We start from the raw sequence: 19,225 nt of genomic DNA, 5'->3' as shown, positions 1-19,225 counted from the left end.
CTTCGGATGCATATCTTGAAAATTGTGTTTTCTGAAAATGCTGGATTAGAAGTAACCCCTAACAATCCTACAACTGAAAGAAGTTAGAAAAAAAATCTATTTTCACTTTGTTCAGTGTGTTGTCAATTTCACTGTTCAGCCTGTATTAGTTTATTAGTTTCTTCCCTTCCTGAAAAGACCCTTTGAATTAATAGGGGAACAGAAATACCCTAATAAAAAAATTAAAGGAGGTTAAAAACAAAATTCAGGACATCCTATTTAGAAGGTGTGCTGTTGGAAACTATAATTATTTAAAATGTTCAATTTTCTGGTCCTCTTCTGAATATTTGAGGGTTTCAATTGTTTATGGAGATGCTGTATTACATTAATGGTTACAGTGTTTCTCCCCTTCTATTCCCTAGCAAACTGGAGGAAGATTACTTGTATATGGCATATGCTGACATTATGGCAAAGGTAACTTTTTCCCCATCTTTTGCATTTACCTTTTAATAAGAGAATGTAAGGGAGATTGAAAGAGTTTTGGTGTATATCGAACTGGGGCCATGTGTTTTTTTTTTAAAGCAAACTTTATTTGTGAATGTTTTGTTTTTACATGGTCTCAGAGTTGTCATGATGAAGAGGATGATGATGGTGAAGAAGAAGTGAAGAGTTTTGAAGTAAGTTTGAAGTCCTCTTTTTGGTTTCTTGTTTCATATTATACATTATTCCATAGCTTCTAACTGACATTTATGTTTCTTGCTTCATGGCTTCCTGCAACTTATTATGTAAATGAACTGCATGTCAGAAGCTGGATTGACAAATATGAGTAATCAGATTCATAGTAGTAAAACAGAGAGAAAAGATAGTGTTACATAATTATATATGTATACATGCACACACACTTATATATAAAATTGATGAGTGAACCTTAAAAGAGTCAGTTTGGACAAACATATAACAGTTCAATTGCTATCCTGAACCTCAAATCATTCTGAAAATCTGATGAGAACAGACTGACAAGATTTCCAATGGTGACTGAGTTTGTATGGGTAAGAAATATTGAAAGAATAGTGTTTATTGCAATAATATTGTATATACAGTAGCAGTAATTAATCAATTATTTGCATCTCTGTTTATAGAGCAATGACTGTTAAGAAAAGGTCAATATTTATCCACAGTTAGCACGTTATTTCCGATGTTTAGAATAGGAAATAACTGCAGTAACTCAGACACTACTCTACATTTACTGTAGATTAATGTTGACTTTGTAATAGTGATCGCTGTATGAGGGGGCACAGGGTCTTGTGACTAAAGCACAGAAATGAGAGACAGGAGATCTACTTATGTGTTTGATCAGTCACTTATCTGCAAAATATTTCTGGATATTTTTTCTTATTGCTATTTCACTTCTTGTCCTCACCCTTTCTTAAGGTCACAGGATCGCAACGCAGCAAGGTAAAAAAAAAATGTGTGTATTTGTCTGGGTCTAATTTTGTGACTTTTAGCTTTTAGACCCAACATCTTGGATAAGTTCATATAAAGGGTCTTTAAAATATTTCTAACTATTTTCAGCTTTTGCATAATTTATCTTCACAGTACCCTTCATCTGAACAAAAATGTATTCGTCTTAAAACTCCAAGGATTAATAATATGAAACTTTTTGACCCCATTAAATACAAAAACATTTTTCCCTTCTAGTGAAAATGGAATAACCCTTGACTTATTTTTTTATTTTTTCATATTATCTTAATATTCTTGCCAATGGTACTTTTAAAAAAATGATTGCTGGCCTTATTCCAAGAAATGCCAGTTATCACTCTTTCGTTTCTATAGTTGAAACTGTTCTTCTTCAGATCGGAAGGGAATACAGTCGTACTTTTGCTTTCTTTTAACAAGCCAACTTTGTGTGGCACCATATTAATCCAGGAACATGCTGCTGATCCATCCAACAAAGTCGTAGTTCCAGTGTTCTTCACAGCCTAATATCAAGTGTGTTACCTTTTCTGCAATTTAAATTCTTTGGAGTAGATTGACACTCTTTCCAAAGTCTTCCACTAATTTAAAGATCTAAATATAGAATTGTAGATTAAGTGACCGTTGGTCATTTAATCTAAAATATTTGTAACATGTTCAATGAAAATGGTTGGTTGTTATTATCTTCAGCCTTCATTAGGGGGCACCAGGTAGAAACTCTATAGTTAGGGTTGGAATCTAAAATGGGCTTAAAATGGGGCATTTATTTCTGTTTCTCTCAAAAAGCATGTAGCCAGGTGGTGTGCAACTTCACAGAGTTAGTTTTTATGCCCATTGAATTTCCTACATAAGCTTTGTGTGGTTTCTCGTCATACATTTTTAACAGAAGCCTTTGAATTTCAGAACCAGCTGAAGTTTTTGCTTGTCAGTCTTACTTTCCATTGTTGACTGATATCTATTTTTTAAAAAAATATAGTCTGTCTACAAAAAACTTGCTAGATTGGTGTACCCAGAATAGATCTAGTGCAAGAGGTAGTTTGAGTGTTGGATTTAGGGCCATTTTTAATTGCTGTTCTCCTGAGAACTGCAAGTTTATGCACGGTACATACAAACCTGATGGTTGATTGAGACTAGGAATGCACATGACTGATGGTTGGACTCCTGGCAACAGGCCCAAGACTCCAGCCACATGATGGGACTAAGAGCACATACAACTTGCTCCATCAGGAGTTATGTTTTTCTGTCAGATTTTATCTTACAAAAGAGGGAGGTTTTTGTGTAGCTGCTGATACATGAAGGTTTATTCATAGGTGCTGACAGATAAAATATACTCCATGATGAGCTGCATTTCTTCCTCCCACAAGTCTGCAAGGTCTTTTTCTAATCACCAATAAATGAAGCATTAAAAAAGCCTAGGAAACTTATACACAAAAAACATTGTGTGGAAGCAGGTGCAGTTGATACACATACAACATGCAAGACACAAACCCACACAAGCAAGGAAACAATACGTTCTAAAAACCCACACTCCTTTCCTGCAGGACAGGAGAAAATGTTAAGGCTTCAGGAATACAATTATCTGTTTAGAATCCCAATGTTGAATGCTGTTCACTTATTCCATGTTCTGTGGGTCTAAAAAATAGTGACAGTCCAATGTGTCTGATGTTTAACTTTCTGCAATTCCTTCACAATCAGAACCTCAGAATGGTCATTCTTAGACAGGGCTTTAAGTAAAGGGACATGGTCAGCCCATGTCCTGTGCAGTTTACTCTTGCTTTTTGGCATGAATAATCCATATTGGGGCCTCTGTGTGAGCAGCACACAAATCAGAATATAAACCCACAGTAATGATGTTCAGGCCTTATTATGTGCCTGTCTGCACCCTAGTGCAATATTGGGGTACAGACCTCATGCATTTGCTCCCCTGGTATTTATTTTTCATTAGTAAGATTATTTTTTCCTCCTTGCTGTTTGTCTCTAAGATCACTAACTACCCAGTTATAAAGATATAGAAATAACTCTGTGGAGTCCTTGATTCTTCTATTTGATAAAAAGTGCTTCCAATCAAAGTGCCTCACTGGACTGAATACAAACTGGTCTTCACCAAACATGTTATATGTTAGTGCTATTAATATGGATAGGGTCAGGGTGCAAATGGAGGATCAAAAACACAGTTCCACTTCGTAAAATAAATCAGTTGAATCTGGGAAGAGGAGAAAAGGGAAGAAGAGTAAAAGATGGCACCACTCAGCTATTAGATTTCGCAATGTGCACATCACCCAGTTGCTGGGCACATATACTGAAACTTATATGGTTTAATAACATCTAATAATTCAGTGAGACTCTCAGCTTAGGATCCAGCTCTTTAGAGATCATCAATATTGTGGTCCTTTGGAATAGCTTATGTAAATAGAGTGGCTGTACCTTGTGTCCTGAAAGTCAAGAAACTCAGGTTCTGTCAGAGCAAGGAGAGGAAACCCGAGAATCACAGACATCTAGCGAGAACCATTTCTTAGAGATATGTTAAAAATTTAAATCTGTGTTTGTTATTGGCTTTCACCAGTAATGAGGGACATGAATCCAAGTCTGAAATTGCTCCTTTATCACTTCCAGACCTCAGTGGGAAAGCTTAGGCAAAAGTTATCCTTGGAGGATATGAGGACACATTCTGTTCCCCTGCTCCAGAGGAATAAAGGTTCCTTAAAGGGCATAGATAAAGCTATCAGAGAATTCTCTGAACACAGAGGCTGTGCTGACTTAATGACTTGATTTAGTTGGGGTTGGTCCTGCTTTGAGTAGGTGGTTGGACTAGATGACCTCCTGAGGTCTCTTCCAACCCTAATCTTCTATGATTCTATGATACATATTAGTCTCTGGAACAGCTCAGGATTAGAGGCACAATAGTTGTGTTTTCCAAACCTAACATGGAACTGCCTTCCTATTTAAAAATATAAATCAAAATTAAAAAAATGAAAAAAGTGTCATTTTTACATATTTAATAGTTACTACCAAATTTCCAAAAATAATCTCTAAAACTGAACCTGCAGAAAGTTAGATACATATGTTAAGAACAAAATGTGCATTTGCACAATCAAACAGGGTGGTTAACTGCTCAGTTACCCTGTTTGCATGTGCAAATACTGTTTTCTTGCATTGTTGCAGGCACAATTTCAGAGGACACTTTTGTCAACATTTGGTCCTTAGTTGGTAAGTTGAAGATTTTTGAGTAGCCCGTTAGACCTGCATTACAAAACAACAGTTGCTTGGCTCGTTTGAAGAGTTTTTAATTTATTTTTTAAAGAGCAAAATGAAGTCAAAAATAATTCAAATTGTTTCTGACAATTAGTTAATAAAATGTTGGTGATTTTTGGCCAACAGAGCAAGATGCAGAAAACTTGCCTTCTTAAAAGCTGCAAAAAGGTGGGGAACTAATAGCCAAATTCTGCCTTCCCATGTTGCATGATGAACTTCCATCTACTTCAGTGTGAGCCCAGTATGCATATCTGGAGGAAAATTTGTTTCCCTTGTTGATTATCATGATAGTTGAAGGAGACATTATCCTGAGACTTGTATATGGCATATTTAAAAAGATGTTCTCTCTCAAATTTATTTTATGTAACTAAGATTCATCTCATTAAAATGATCCACACATTGAATTTGATTTCTTGCCAGAGGCTTTGTATATAGAAATTAAAGGTACTTAGACATCCCCAGTTGTCACTTTTATTATCTATTCAATTTTATTTTTCTAAAATCTCTCTTTCTGGTTCAGTGATTTATTCATCAGTTTTACACACATTCTAGATTCAGCCCTGTTCCAAATAAAGTCTGCACACACTTTATAGAGTCAAACTCACCCAATCCTGGGGACTTGACTTTATCAACAGAGAAACTAATATCAACATAACAAAAATTCCAGCTCAAGATTCCCCTCTGTGTTTAGCTGTTTCAAGGGTTTTTCCTGATGGACCTCTCTCTACAAAATTCTAGAGTTAAATGGATCTGTGAAAACAACCAATTTTCCTTAAAGAAAAAATAGTGTGGCAAATTTGTAATTTGTTGCAAGAGATTTGAATTTCTGAGCAAAGTTGTGAAATGTCACCCTACAAATCCTATATAAATCTAGAGCCAAAAATCTGCTACTAAATGTTCACATCTCCTGTTACAGTCAAAGGGATAATGCAGAATTTAGCATTCTGAGTCTGCATGAAAAAATTTTGAAGTAAAAAATGGATACGTTTGTTGCATAGCTTTATGCGCAGTTTAATCCTTAAGTTGTTCTAAATGAAGGACTCCATATTGCATACTGGCACTTAGAAAAAACTCCTGAAGCCAATGGATATTTTGCCTGTATAACAAATGCAAGATCAAGCTGACAAAAAAGACCAATAGTTTTACTCTGTCATGGCCCAATCCCCAAACCCTAGCGACATGCTTGAATAATGGTGGGGGAAGGAGTACTAGGGGAAGAGATCTCTTTGTCATAGGCTAGACAACATTAGTGGAGCTACTCCAAAGCTGATATTGAGGCCTATTGTTGCTGTTTGTCTGCTGCATGGGGAGCAACAGATAGTGAATATGCAAAATTCACCACTCCTGACTACCTCATGCCACTGAGTGAGGGGACATGGAATGATCCCCTGTGAAGCTGGGCTGCACGGGGCATTGGTGGTTCAAACCTTCTATATGGGCTCTCGAATCCTATGCACTTCCCCTGCTGCAGCACAAAGAAACAAAACTGGTTCTGGATAGGCCCTCAGTGGTCAAAGAAAAGAGGAAAAAATTGCCCCTCCGTGATGATGCAAACAAACATGCCACGATAATCAAGTGATGAGTTTGGTAATTTCCTTATTTGTCCCCTGATTATTTTTAACAGAATAGTTACGTAATTATCTTACTGAGCATATCCCAACTTTCTGAATGTTTTCTGTTTCCCCAGCTTGGAAGGAGAGATTAAGATATTAATCATTTCAAATTACCGCAGAGCCAGATCTGCTAAATAGGTTCTCAACTTGGATTGTTAAAATCTTTTAATGGACTGTTTTAATAATACAGCTGCAAAAAACATAATTTGCAACTATTTCAAAGATGTCACTCCATCCCCCCTCCCCCCACGGTGTAAACAAAGAGATTAATTGAAATAATGCATAATTTTATAAGTTATTTAAGGGAATTTATCTTTTCAGTATTTTAGGAGAAAAATATTGGAACAGAGAAGACATAGCTTTGCAAGCTTGCTAGCAAGTGCTTTTCTTTTTAGAGCATGCTTGTAATCATGTCTGTTCCTATCTATTTGAATAGGAATGAGTGTTTTGAGTGATCTTATTAGACCAACACTGCAAATATAACACTACTACAACATTGCAAACAAGTATATGGAGGCAGGAAACATGAAACAAAACAATAACAATTTAAGTCTATGGGGATGAGGTTGCAATGGCATGACAATGCTAACGTCAAAATGAAAGCAATAAAGATGTTGAGGCAAGTCTACATGGAGACATTACAGCAAAATGGGACTGAATTAAGTGTGCAGTGGCAGTCTTAACTCTGAATTTCTTTGTTCCTGTAGATTTTTAGCTGTTTTAATGCTCACTGAACACAGAATAGTATTTTGTTTAATATTATGTCTTCTTTGTTAAATTACAAGTATCTATACAAACACACACACACACACAATATATATATATATTCATATATATATATATTCAAAATATAGATGTAACATTATGCAATAAAAATGTTTTCAGTTTAATTGTTCAAAATCCAGAAATGCTAACGATTTGATTGATTATGCACCCTAATTCTGCCCTCAGGTGCATTCCTATACAACCTATAAATGCATGATCACATACTGTTTCTCAAAATCTAACTATATAATATAATATAACATTTTTTCTATCAATGCATCTTTTGTGGGATAGGATCGACAGAGCCAATGACACTAGTAACTCAAAGTACTGCTGGTTGATGCTTGTCAACACACATCTTAAAAACATACAACTTTTTAACACACAATAATTGGCACTGTAGTCTCTTTCTTTTCTCTACTATATAAAAAGAAGTATTATCTTTCTGCCGCTATTTTAGGTGCAAAATTTAAAAATTCAGGAGTAGAAAGTCCAACCTGATTTTCTTCCTATCCTATGACCCAATATTCTTTTTCATTTTTTCCCTTCTCATCTCCTGGCAACTACCACAGATTAGGACCCAGGAAAGCAAGCACATAGGCATTCTCAGCACACCTGGTAAAAGTAGCCATTTTAGCATAAATGCCTTGACTAGCCACGTTTTGGTTTTATCATTAATATTTGTTGAGTGTCAGCATGTGTGGCAAAAAATATAAAGGAAGACATGGTTGTGCTCCAAGAAGCTTATAAGAATGGTCTTTGTAACCTTGAAGAGTTCTCTCCACTTTACACATATAACTCTGTCATTCTTTGCCATATACATACACTCAGTCATGGTAATTGAATTGTTCACAAATCATATGTGTACAGTACCCAATACCCTACCACATTTATACTGTATACAGTGCACCAGATCAAACTAAAAATCCCAGAGAATCGTCTTCAAAGTTTGAGGCAGTCACCGACTCACAAATAGTGCATGTACCAATATTTTGAAACGTATATGTTTAGTGACATTCCCCTCAGCCCGCAGTTCTATCAAGATTTCAACATCTTGGAGCGGTTGCCAATAATTTGTCTTTCTGGGGAGGAAAGATGGGAAGAATTTAAACAAAGTATAAAAAAGAGAGCTCTGCAAGTAGAGGAGGACATCATTTTTTATAATTGCGGAGAATATTTTTACTATGAAGTTTGCTTTCAAGATGAATCTACTGTACTTTAATGATACATGTACCTGCCTGTAGGTGCTAATTAGATAGTCTCTGAATTTGCTTTTACCTCCCTCATTCTCATTCTTTGTCATCTGTGCTTTGAAAAATTCCTTTTGTGTTATGTTATTCTGTATAATGCTAGCAGGACTCCAATGTAGAAAAGATGTTTCAACTCAGCTGAGTATTATCTCAATAATGTACTTTTAACAAGAAGAAGAGCTAAATCTGGTGGGACCAGACTTCCAGCAGCAAGAGATTGCAATACTTAAATTATTTTTGTCAAGCAGAATGGGAAAAGTTTATTTTATCTCACACATGCATACACACACACACACACACACACTTCTGAAGCCTACATTTTAAGCTTTGAGTAGGCACTGTGTTATAGTCCATTTACTTTCCCTGTGTATATGTCAACATGTGTAATTTAGGATTAAAACCAGACTTACTCCAGAGAACATAATGTAGAGTGAAGCAAATTTAAAAGTTTAACATAAAGATTTTTTTAAGACCCCCCTGCGTAGCAACCCCTGAAATAAATGAACATTTTGCTTGTGTAAGCACTGCAGTAGGATTTATTCTCTGCATTGGCTTGGCTCCACCGTACAAGATGGGGGAGACCTTTAGTGCTGTATGGCAGAGGAGATCTTGGAAAGCAGATAACATGAGGATAAATTAAAGGAGATGTGATCATTGCAGAATGAGATGGAAGTAACTGTTTCTTTTCCTTTTTGTCTTCTCTCAGGTTATTCTATTTTAATCTTCCATTTATGTGTTTCGGTTATTTCAGACTTTCAGAGTGTGTTCATAACTTTTTATAAAGTATTATAGAATTATTGGTACTTAGCTCCTGCAACTATAACAAAATTCCTAGTTGGCTATCTCTGGGACTTGAAGCTAAGCCTCTGGATCTAATAGCGCAAGTGTCAACTGCTTGAGCTAACGGGCGAGCTCCATTAGCTCAAAGGCAGTAGTAGTAGACTCCAACCTTCCTATGCAAGGTAGTTACTAGAAAGAGACAAAGAGCCATGCTGGGTTGGTAGATAATATTCCAGAGTTCCACTCTTGTCAGTTCCTGCTCATGTGTAATATCACCTGGCTCCCTACAGTACCTTCCTGCTTGAATATTTTAAGTTAAAATTTTACCACACCCTTGTTCGCCAAATATGAAAGTTTTGTCCAAATTAATCCCAGGTATGACCCCAGATCTTTGATTGAAAGATCTATGAGGCTTTCTAGATTTATTTACAAAAAAACTGCATCAAATCAAATTTGCTTTTCAGTCCCTTGATAACAACTACAAAGAATTAGGCTTAAGCAGTCATAGAACTACTAAAGAATAAATTATGTTTTATTCAGCGAGAGAAGCGTAAGTATATCTTCCTGTTGGGCTCAGTCAGCTACACTATCATTTAAAATGAATGTCTTATGCCTCCTGAAGAAAATAAAGTTGTAAAGCCCTTAGAAATCCTCAAGTTGCTGTAAACAACATAACCTCTATCACAGTCTTTCCTCTCAGATAATAGGTAAGTAACCAGAGAAATTATGGGATTTTTCAAGACCATTTGTCAGTATGCAGTGCCAGTGGCTTGCAAGATGACTACTGAAAATGGGAAAGTTAATAAACCATGAATTAGGAATTTCAGTCACATCTGTGATCCTTGGAAGAGAGACTGAGAACAAAATGAAAATAGACTCCAGACCTCTTACCTTGGGTCTGTTGATTGTCTGCTGATTATACAGATTTCTGACGCACTTATCCTGCAATGACCAATGCCACTACTAAGAGGGAAAGTCAAATGAAAGTAACATTCTTAGTAATAATTCTGGTCAACCTCCTCTTCAGGAAGGACTTGGAACTCATACTCTAAAACCAGCCTGTCCCAAAGCATTTGCAAATAGTCTGTAAGAAGAATGGCTATTTGCAGTGCCACATCCTAATTTTGAAATATGTGACAAGAATGGCCTTTAAACAAGACTTCTTTCTTCTAGTATCCAGCTCAGTGAATAAAAATATAATTCCTTAATTAGGAATCCAAAATCACTAGCTACTTCACAAAAGAGCAAACTCCTCTTGATATTTTTAAGTGTAAGTGTAGACCGAAAAAAACTGCTTGCACTAAGCAATAGAACATTTGGATTATCTTAGTCTTCTGAATGGCTATAGTCCACAGTACAAGAAAGAAACAAGCCAAGCACACAATCCAAAGAAATGAGCAAGTAACATCATAAATCTTGGGCATACACTTACCAACAGACAATATTTATAGGCATGTAAAATTTAGACAATACAAATTGTCTTCCTGTACTGGAAAGTTGGTTGTTGACATTTTTAATATTAACATTTGCCAGCAATTACAAACCTGTAATATTTTGTTGTACTGTAATTATTACATATTCTAAGATAGGTAAAAGTATAATATATCAGACATCACTGTAGCGTGACTATAAGTAAATTAATTTTTAGTTGTGATACAAATACAGGACAGATTTAGTATCTACCTTTGCCATATGGTTGCTTTTTACCTATTAAAATATGAGAATGAAACAGAAAAAATGTCTAAGTTTTGAACAGACTCTACTTCTGAGGAAGATAATGATGAAGGAGCCTCCTAGCTCATGCACAGCCTTGCTGGGGAAAGCCTTCAGGGTGAAAATCCACATATGTACACTTCTCAGTGTTCACGATTCATTTATATGATATAAATTAAGATCATGCAACAAACTGATTTTTTTTTTAGTGTCAGAGTTTTAAAAATATCCTTTCTGTGAAATGTTGACTTTTTTTTATTATACCAGACTTTTCTTTTAGCATGATTTTTTGTGTGTGGTTGTGATGGTGTGATGAATGAGATCAAATTAACTCATTAAGCTCATACCTTATCAAGCTTCCTTCAGATCAGCCTGATTGAACACAATTAAACACAACTGCCAGCCTTATAGCTGGCTCGGTTGTAGCAACGGTAACTAGGAATATGGACACCACAGAGAAGTGATAATACCTAAACAGGACACCAAATGGTCTAGCATACTTTTTGTCCTCCTGGCAGGTTGCCTTCTCTCCTGAGCCCATGTACACATATGCTCCTTCATTGTCTAGAGAAAGGTGCACCAGAAAATTTAGCCTGGCTGAGAGGGGAAATATGAGTTTTGAAAGCTCTTATCCAAGGACTGATCATCTTCATATCTTGTTTTTGCTGGACCACTCTGCCATTGGCAACTATCTAAATGGCTGTGTTTCCCAGAGGGAGGTACAAAATCCCTGAATTTCCTTTCTCTCCAACCTGGTTTTAAACCCTTTTGATCAGGCTTCTTCCTGCCTCTCTTTTGTTGTGTAACTGCAGGCATCAGGCCTACCCATTCTCTTGGTCTGTAGATGCTGGAGGGAAAGCTCCATGCTACTGTGCTTTCCTCATCAGGCTGTCAACAAAAGGTCCTTTTATAATAACCCTGGGCCTGAAGACACAAGTAAATAAGTGACTCTTGCAATGGAAGAGAGAGAAAAGATTGTTGGGTCTAAAAATAAAGAAAGGAAAATGTAAAGGAAAAATCAAATGTTCATCGAGTTTCCATGACCTCTGAAGCAGATGAAAATATTTTGTTGCAGCTTTATTGAAACTGTGTTGTAATGATTCTTTGGTTTTGTGTAATGATTATTTGTTTGTGTGTACGTGTATGGTTGTGTTCTGTTTTTTAATTCACCGGAAGAGGTTTAAACATGAAGGCAAACCTTTCAGACGTTAGCATGGCTCCACATAAAGCAAAGCTGCCATATTTCTTTTTCTTTTCTGTGCCTCCATTTCGACTTATTACATAATTTAAGGGGAAGGTTTAACCACAGGAGCTCTAACTGTAGTATGAAAAAAAAAATGTGATGAATTTTGTTTCCGCAGCACGATATTATCAAAGATTTACGAAACAAATTTGCCAGCCTCAGCGAGAACTCTCTGGTAACAGCATAAATGTCTGTGTTGGTTTGCTTTTGATTTAAAGGTTTCTTTTTTCATTCATTTGAACCCATTTCTATTTTGTACCTCTTTTTAGTTTTTAGTTTTCATAGTCTGTATCTAGCAAGCCTTCATTTTTTAAACCTCTTCCATCTTCCAGTGTTTATTTTCTGTACTTTGGATGGAAAGTTTATGGCAGCAAAGCTGTCCCTCTGGCTACTTCTGCTGCAGCTGTTCCTGCTCTTAGGTCATGCCCCATTGACTACGCTTTTCTACCACGCCATCTGATGGACTCGCAGTCATAGGGCTCTATGCAACTTCCATTTTGCAACTTACACTGCTTAGTCATTTTCAATTCTCCAGCAAACTTCAGTTAAGCTTGTGAAAGCTCATACCCACCTGGAATTAGCTGTGCCTCTATGTTTTCTCTTTATGTTTTCAGTAGTTTAAATAATGAAGAACGAACTTCAGCCATTGCTCAAGCAGCACCATGCAGTACCGTTTGTTGCCACTAGAGAATGCAAAATATAAAGGCACAATGTATTCTGTCTAATATCCTTTTGGGATATGTTGTGGGTTGGGGAAACCTATCTTATATTATAAGTCAGCATCTTACTTGAAATGTACAACGCTGCCTATTATTATTTTTTAAACAAATTTTCCCAGATGAATGAAACTCCCGATGAAGTTATTCTGTCATTCAGGGACAACTTGCACCTCAAGAGCCGTGTACTGAGCAGTATCAAGTTATGGTCACGCTGTAGAAGATTATTAAGAGAGTATAAACTGTTGCACAAAAACATAGCACAGGAGTGCAAGTTTGATACATGCAGTACATACATACTGTGAATATGGGCTTTGAACTAACCAAATGATTTACAATTGAGAGAACTCCTTCCCGATAAACAAAGGACTAAAAGGATAAAAAGAAAAACACAAAGGGAAATATTGAACATGTTAAATATTTGTTCAGTAGCATTGTATGTGCGTTGAATAGGTCTATGATGTTGCAATAGAGCCCATATACTAAGAGATAACAAAAAATCTTTGGCGAGCTGATGGTCATTGAAGTCCTCAACTTAAATGATTGGAATTTCTGTTCAGGAAAAAGAAATGGAAAAACAGAAGCTTCTGTACCAGCAAGCAAGACTGCATGATCGGGGTGCTGCAGAGATGGTGCTTCAAACAATCAGCGCTAGCAAAGGTAAAGACCTACCGCTTATGTACATATAAAATCTTCTTTGGGATTATTTTTTAAAGATTTGTTGGCTCTAGAACTTGCTCCTTGTAATTATTGGTGGCTACACCTTAAATTAGGTTCATTTTCCAATAAATACACCTCTACCCCAATATAACGTTGTCCTCGGGAGCCAAAAAATCTTACCGCGTTATAGGTGAAACCGCATTATATCAAACTTGCTTTGATCCGCTGGAACGCGTAGCCCCGCCCCCCTGGAGCACTGCTTTACCGCATTATATCCGAATTCGTTTTATATCGGGTCGCGTTATATCGGGGTAGAGGTGTACCTCAAATTTAGGTGATGATTAGGAGTTGATCCTGCAAAAGTTTGCTAAAAAATAATCACAAGAAATTTTCTTGTGGTATTTTTGCATTCCTGGCCCTGGCTGGAGTCCAGATGATGTAGAGATGAGTGAAAGATGGCAGGGAGGTCATAGCTGTGCACTGGGAATGTGTAATGACAAAGTGAGGCTCCAGAATTACCAGGAGTTGTGTGTCTGTGCACTTAGCACAGGCTCTGATTTTTTTTCTGAACAAGTTCACCCGTGCCCATTTATAATCTGTTCATCCCCTGCCTCGTCCATATCCTTTCACCTTATATTGTTAAGAAGTATAACTTTTTAGGCTTCTGTTCATCAGGCCTATGGGTGCAGTTTGGGAGGGAGTAGGGGGGTGTCGCCCCCTCTCCCCCAAACTGCATGTCTCAGGCAGATGTGGAATTTGCCCTCCCATGCGTGGCCCATTGGCTGACTGGAGCTGCCTCACCAAAATAGAAGTCAAACTACCCTACGATTAGGCCCCATCTTTCACCAATCATTTTTCCTACCTTTCTGTACTGTGTCTACTGCACTATTACTTAAACAACTCTCTCCTTCATAAGCAGAACTAACCAATTTCCTCTTGCTACTATATTTAACTTCTTCACTTCACAGTTAGTCCTTGAGGAACTGTCAAAGTTTTGTCTGTGTGGACATACAGTAAGAACACATTGTTAAACTGACAAGTCAGTTTTAAATTGTGCATCCAACCTCAGAACCAGCTGCTCAAGGCTGTCATGACTGAAAGTAATTTATATTCTTTTGATGACAATTCTTCATGTCTTTCATCTTTTCTTTCCTTTTTTATACAGTCTTTATCTATGTATTCTTAGAAAGTATGAGGGCTAGTCTACACCAGATGCGCTACATCTATGCAGCTGCGCTGCTATCGCATGTCTGGTGAAGAGACGGGAGAGAGCTGACGGGAGAGAGCTCTCCCATTGGTATAATTACTCCACTTCAGTAAGAGGTGGTAGCTATGTCAGCGGGAGAGCATCTCTCGTGACATAGTGCTGTCTACACCGGTACCTAGGTTGTTGTAACTTGCGTCGCTCATGGAGGTGGCTTTTTCACACCCCTGAGCGATGTAAGTTATATCGTCAAGCAGTAGTGTAGACCTGCCCTAAATCACACAGTAGATATGGTGAAGGAAAATATGTGTCTGTTTTACAAGAGAGATTATTTAAATGATACTCTCCTGTAAACTGCCATGTAAATGACTCCATGCTGTGCACATCCTAAGGCAGTGTAAGTTAGTATAATAGGTTGGTTTGTTTGTTATTTAAATATGAACTTAAAATAATAGTTTAATATTTTCAAGGTGAGATGGGTCCCATGGTTGCCGCCACCTTAAAGCTTGGGATTGCCATCTTAAATGGAGGAAATTCTACAGTTCAACAGGTAAAGTTCCTTTCTATCCAATCTATTCTATGTAGGTTCTTAATAGACATTTGTCACTGTAGTATCTGAATGCCTTCCAGTAGCACATTAAGTGATGTGACTAACATTTGTCATGTGTTATGTGTTCTGCCTTCCTCTCCTGAAGGGGAGAAATGTACAGTGGAGTTTCTTGTTTTGATAGGGTTTTTTTTGTTGTTGTTTTGATTGTTTTTTAAATGTACATGTTGCTGCATGTTTATGTGAAAGCAGGAAAAGTCAAAGAAATGGAAGGCAATTAGGTTTGTGATGGTCCTTAACTCCTAGGGGAATTAACCAGTCTCAGACTGGCCCCCTTAGACAGTTTTATCCCACACACAGATGAACTTTACCTTTATTATAGAGGGTTTCATTGTGCCAGAGGAGTGTAGCTGTCAACCACAGTCTTCATCCCAGATCTTTAGGTAGTATTATATATCCTGGGCCAAAGCCATGTAGCTCCCTGAAGATAGGACCAAGACCTTGAACCTGATTTGAAATTCTAGAGAAGGCAGTGTAGAGTGTGGAAGATGGGTTTGATAGGCTCTTGGTAGTCAGTGTTGCTGAGGAAATGCGCAGTAGTGTTCTGTACTAGCTAGTTTCCTAAACACAAAAGGTTTCATTCCCAAATATGTCACATTGCTGTAATCCAACTGAGCAGTGCTGAAAGTGTGAATAACTGAGGCCATGTTACTGCCTGCTAGGATGGGACAGTCTCTTCTGGTCAACTAAAGAAGGTAGAAAGTGTTACTTGTGGATGCTGTTATGTGAGAGTTTGGCATTGGTGAGGAATCCAAGAGTACTTCTAAACTACAGATTAAATTGTCCAGTTGTGGATGTGGGCCTTCATCTAATGGAGACTCTGCAGTGGCTGCATGCTATTCAAAGTGCTTTTGTCTGTCCACTAGCATTACCTCTGTCTTCCTCAGGTTCCGCTTCAACCAGCTATTCTTCCTCCATGATCTGAGCTAGTTCAAGCACTGGGCCATCGTGATGGTGGTGGAGTGGTCATATGTGGTGAAAAATAAGGGGATCTGTATGTCATCTCCATTTTGAGGACACTTGAGTCCATGTCAACCGATGAGTTCACCTAGTGGCTTCATGTAGATGTTAAAAAGGACCAGAGAGAATATTGATCTTTTTGGGACTCTACAAGAGAGGGGATCTAGTGATGGAGGTGTAGTGTCCCATAACTACTCATTGGATGTGTCCCTTCATGAAGGACTGAAACCATTTATTAACCTGGATCCCTACCCCTCCTTCTCAGACAAAAAAGTGTTATCTGACGGTTGACAGTGTCAAACTCTGCAGAGAGGTCCTGAAGGATGAGAATGGATGTCTCCTCTGTCTCCATTGATAGCAGAAGATCATCCATCAGTGCTGTTAAAAAAGTCTTAGTTCCAAGGCCCTGCCTGATTCCAGAATGTGCTGGGTCTAGAATATTAACTTCAATTAGATGAGCTTGTAGTTTGGCTTTGGCTAGCTTCTCTCATTATTTGCTTGGGAACTGGAGCTTTGGCACTAGGTAGTATTTGGTTAGAACAATTTATCCGGGTTGGGTTTCCTCAGTATTGGTCAGACTATTCAAATTATTATTTCCTTTAGAAGACAGAGAAGACCAACACAAAGATTTCAATTTCTAATTTTACATGGGGAAACGAGTGAAAGGATCTCTAAGAGGTTTATTGACAAATGAATATAATTTTGAATCATCAGAAACTATACATTCTTAGCATTAGGTTTGTAGGTGATTGAATTTCAACTTTAAATATAGATGGGTACTTTTAACAGCAATACTGGTTTGTGGCGAGGGCTGTAGTATTTCAGTTTTTATTCAAACCTAAGGGTGTCACTTATATTTATATTTTGCTTCTTTTTGCCTCTGAACTTCATGACTCCTTTACACTTAACTGGCTTGATTCACCACTGTATTATTCCACTTACAGCTGGTGTAATCCCAGAGGTTCCAATTGATTTAAATGGAGTTACCCTTGCAAAAAAAAAAAAAAAAAAAAAAACTGGAGCAGTGGTGTCTGGTGCCCAAAATAAGTGGTGTGGATGTGGCTGTGGCTGACCATTAGTTACAGTGCCCTCCACTGTCCTTCACCCACCACCTCCCAAATAAAATCAGCTAACTAAACAATTGCGATCTCTTCCCTCTCCCTCAATACATAAATTCTGCCCCCATCCCCTCCATGATTTCTCTTCTGCCATTCCAACCACTGGTCCCCTGCTCCTCTTGAAAATGAGCAAGCAGCCATTCTCTGCACTACCCCCTCCCTTTTACCCCTCCCCCCAGACTCCTGCTTCCTTTTTCAATTCTACCTTGCCAGGCCAGAGACTCCTTTGCTTTGCCTTTCCTCTTCAGTCACAGGTACCTACCTGCTGCCTCCTTGAAATCCCAGACTGGCAAGTTCCTTACTCCCTCACCCGCAGCTTTCCCCTGTTTGGGCCCCTGGTGCTGTTCGAGGTGAGGAGGAGCTCTGAGCTGGAAGTGCACTTATATTCTATACTCTTTGCGTCTAAAGTTCTTTAGCCCTAAAAGGAATTGAACAGGAAGCCTTTGAGCATGGGTCAGTCTGAGTACTGTGCTATAATTACATCTAGACAAACAAGAACATTAAGGTTGCAGAATCAAGCACCCAGAAGTTGATTAAATGCCAGAATTAAGGTTGCGTGTGCAAAATACCTACATTAAAAACATAACCATTTCATCCTAGGGAACCATATTGTCCCCCCAGCATGGATCCTCAGCAGGGTTGGGATGTTCAGAATCACAGCACAGTCCTCTACAACTTGAGTGAACAGAGTAACTTGTAGGATAACAGTTTGTTATCCTCTGTGTGGACCTGCCACTAGTGGGGTTTGGAGACACACACTTTGATAGTGGGGATGGCACATTTTAACCAGTCCACACATAGTAGCTGTGAGAGGATGGAGCATGCGCAGTGCAGACAAAATCCACATGATTTATCTAGCATCCTATAATAAGTTTCTACTTAGCAAATGCTTATAATTTGGTCAAACTTGGTTGAATTTTCGTATGGATGGCAAAACACATGTCCCTGATACCTCTGTGACGCTGCTGCCAAATTTCAAGGCCCTGCTCCCAAGAATGAAGATGTAGCTTCTCAAAGAAACAGTGGTAAGATATTTTTAAAGTCTACCTCATTCTCTGAGATGCTGAACTGTTCTAGTTTGGTGAAGTTATAAGCAACCAAAAACCGGGTCTGATAAAGGAAAGTGTTTGGCAACCTTAAGCAAGGTAAGTTTCAGAGTAACAGCCGTGTTAGTCTGTATCCGCAAGAGAGGAAGAACAGGAGTACTTGTGGCACCTTAGAGACTAACAAATTTATTAGAGCATAAGCTTTCGTGGACTACAGCCACGAATACATATATGCATCCGAAGAAGTGGGCTGTAGTCCACGAAAGCTTATGCTCTAATAAATTTGTTAGTCTCTAAGGTGCCACAAGTACTCCTGTTCTTCTTTAAGCAAGGTAGTGTTTCCTGCACTACCTATAATAAATCTTCTGAACAATAATAGGTCAGCAAAGGGTAGTGTGATGAATCTGCTGATGCTCTTCTGGCTCCTCAGTGGAGAGTGGTAGTGTTTCAAGAAGGGTGTGGGACAGTAGTGGAGCAGGGGGATGGTTCGAGAGATGTGGACAGTGACCAAGGCAACTGTTCTTGGTGATAGCTCAGGGTGACTGAACTGAGGTTTTCAGGGTTACCAGTATGTGATTGGGTCTATCTGATTTTTTAACAGTAACAAGACACAGTGTAGATAAAAACATTCATGAAAGTGAAAATTACCCCAGACCTAACTCTAGGACACGAGTTTTTCACCAACGACCTCTGCATGATCCTAAAATTGATTGCCCCTTAGCTGAGGGGCAACGGTACTTTCAATGGAAAGAGGAGCTCTTGTGGGGCTCTAGACTTCTAACAGCCTCAGCTGCCTCCCCCCTCCCCGGATTGCACTGTGTATTGTTGCACTGAAAGGGCTGAATA

At 38.2% G+C, this 19,225-nt stretch overlaps 1 protein-coding gene across 10 annotated transcripts in view; it reads left to right on the top strand.

Moving 5' to 3' along the window:
- Positions 1-19,225, top strand: part of RYR2 (ryanodine receptor 2) — a 690,844-nt gene that overhangs the window by 579,569 nt on the left and 92,050 nt on the right. For 6 of the 10 annotated variants that reach the window (XM_034765046.1, XM_034765040.1, XM_034765038.1 and 3 more), the window contains 5 exons: positions 402-453; positions 603-656; positions 1,411-1,434; positions 13,345-13,444; positions 15,119-15,198. In XM_034765046.1, the coding sequence (XP_034620937.1) occupies positions 402-453; positions 603-656; positions 1,411-1,434; positions 13,345-13,444; positions 15,119-15,198 (310 nt within the window). The remainder of the gene's footprint in view (positions 1-401; positions 454-602; positions 657-1,410; positions 1,435-13,344; positions 13,445-15,118; positions 15,199-19,225) is intronic. The other 4 variants (XM_034765042.1, XM_034765047.1, XM_034765045.1 and 1 more) reach the window with 1 other exon arrangement.

The sequence above is a fragment of the Trachemys scripta genome, chromosome 3, assembly GCF_013100865.1.
Source record: "Trachemys scripta elegans isolate TJP31775 chromosome 3, CAS_Tse_1.0, whole genome shotgun sequence".
Lineage (NCBI taxonomy): Eukaryota > Metazoa > Chordata > Testudines > Emydidae > Trachemys > Trachemys scripta.
The sequence above is the reverse complement of the archived record's forward strand: the minus strand, read 5'-3'. Positions and strand labels throughout refer to the sequence as shown.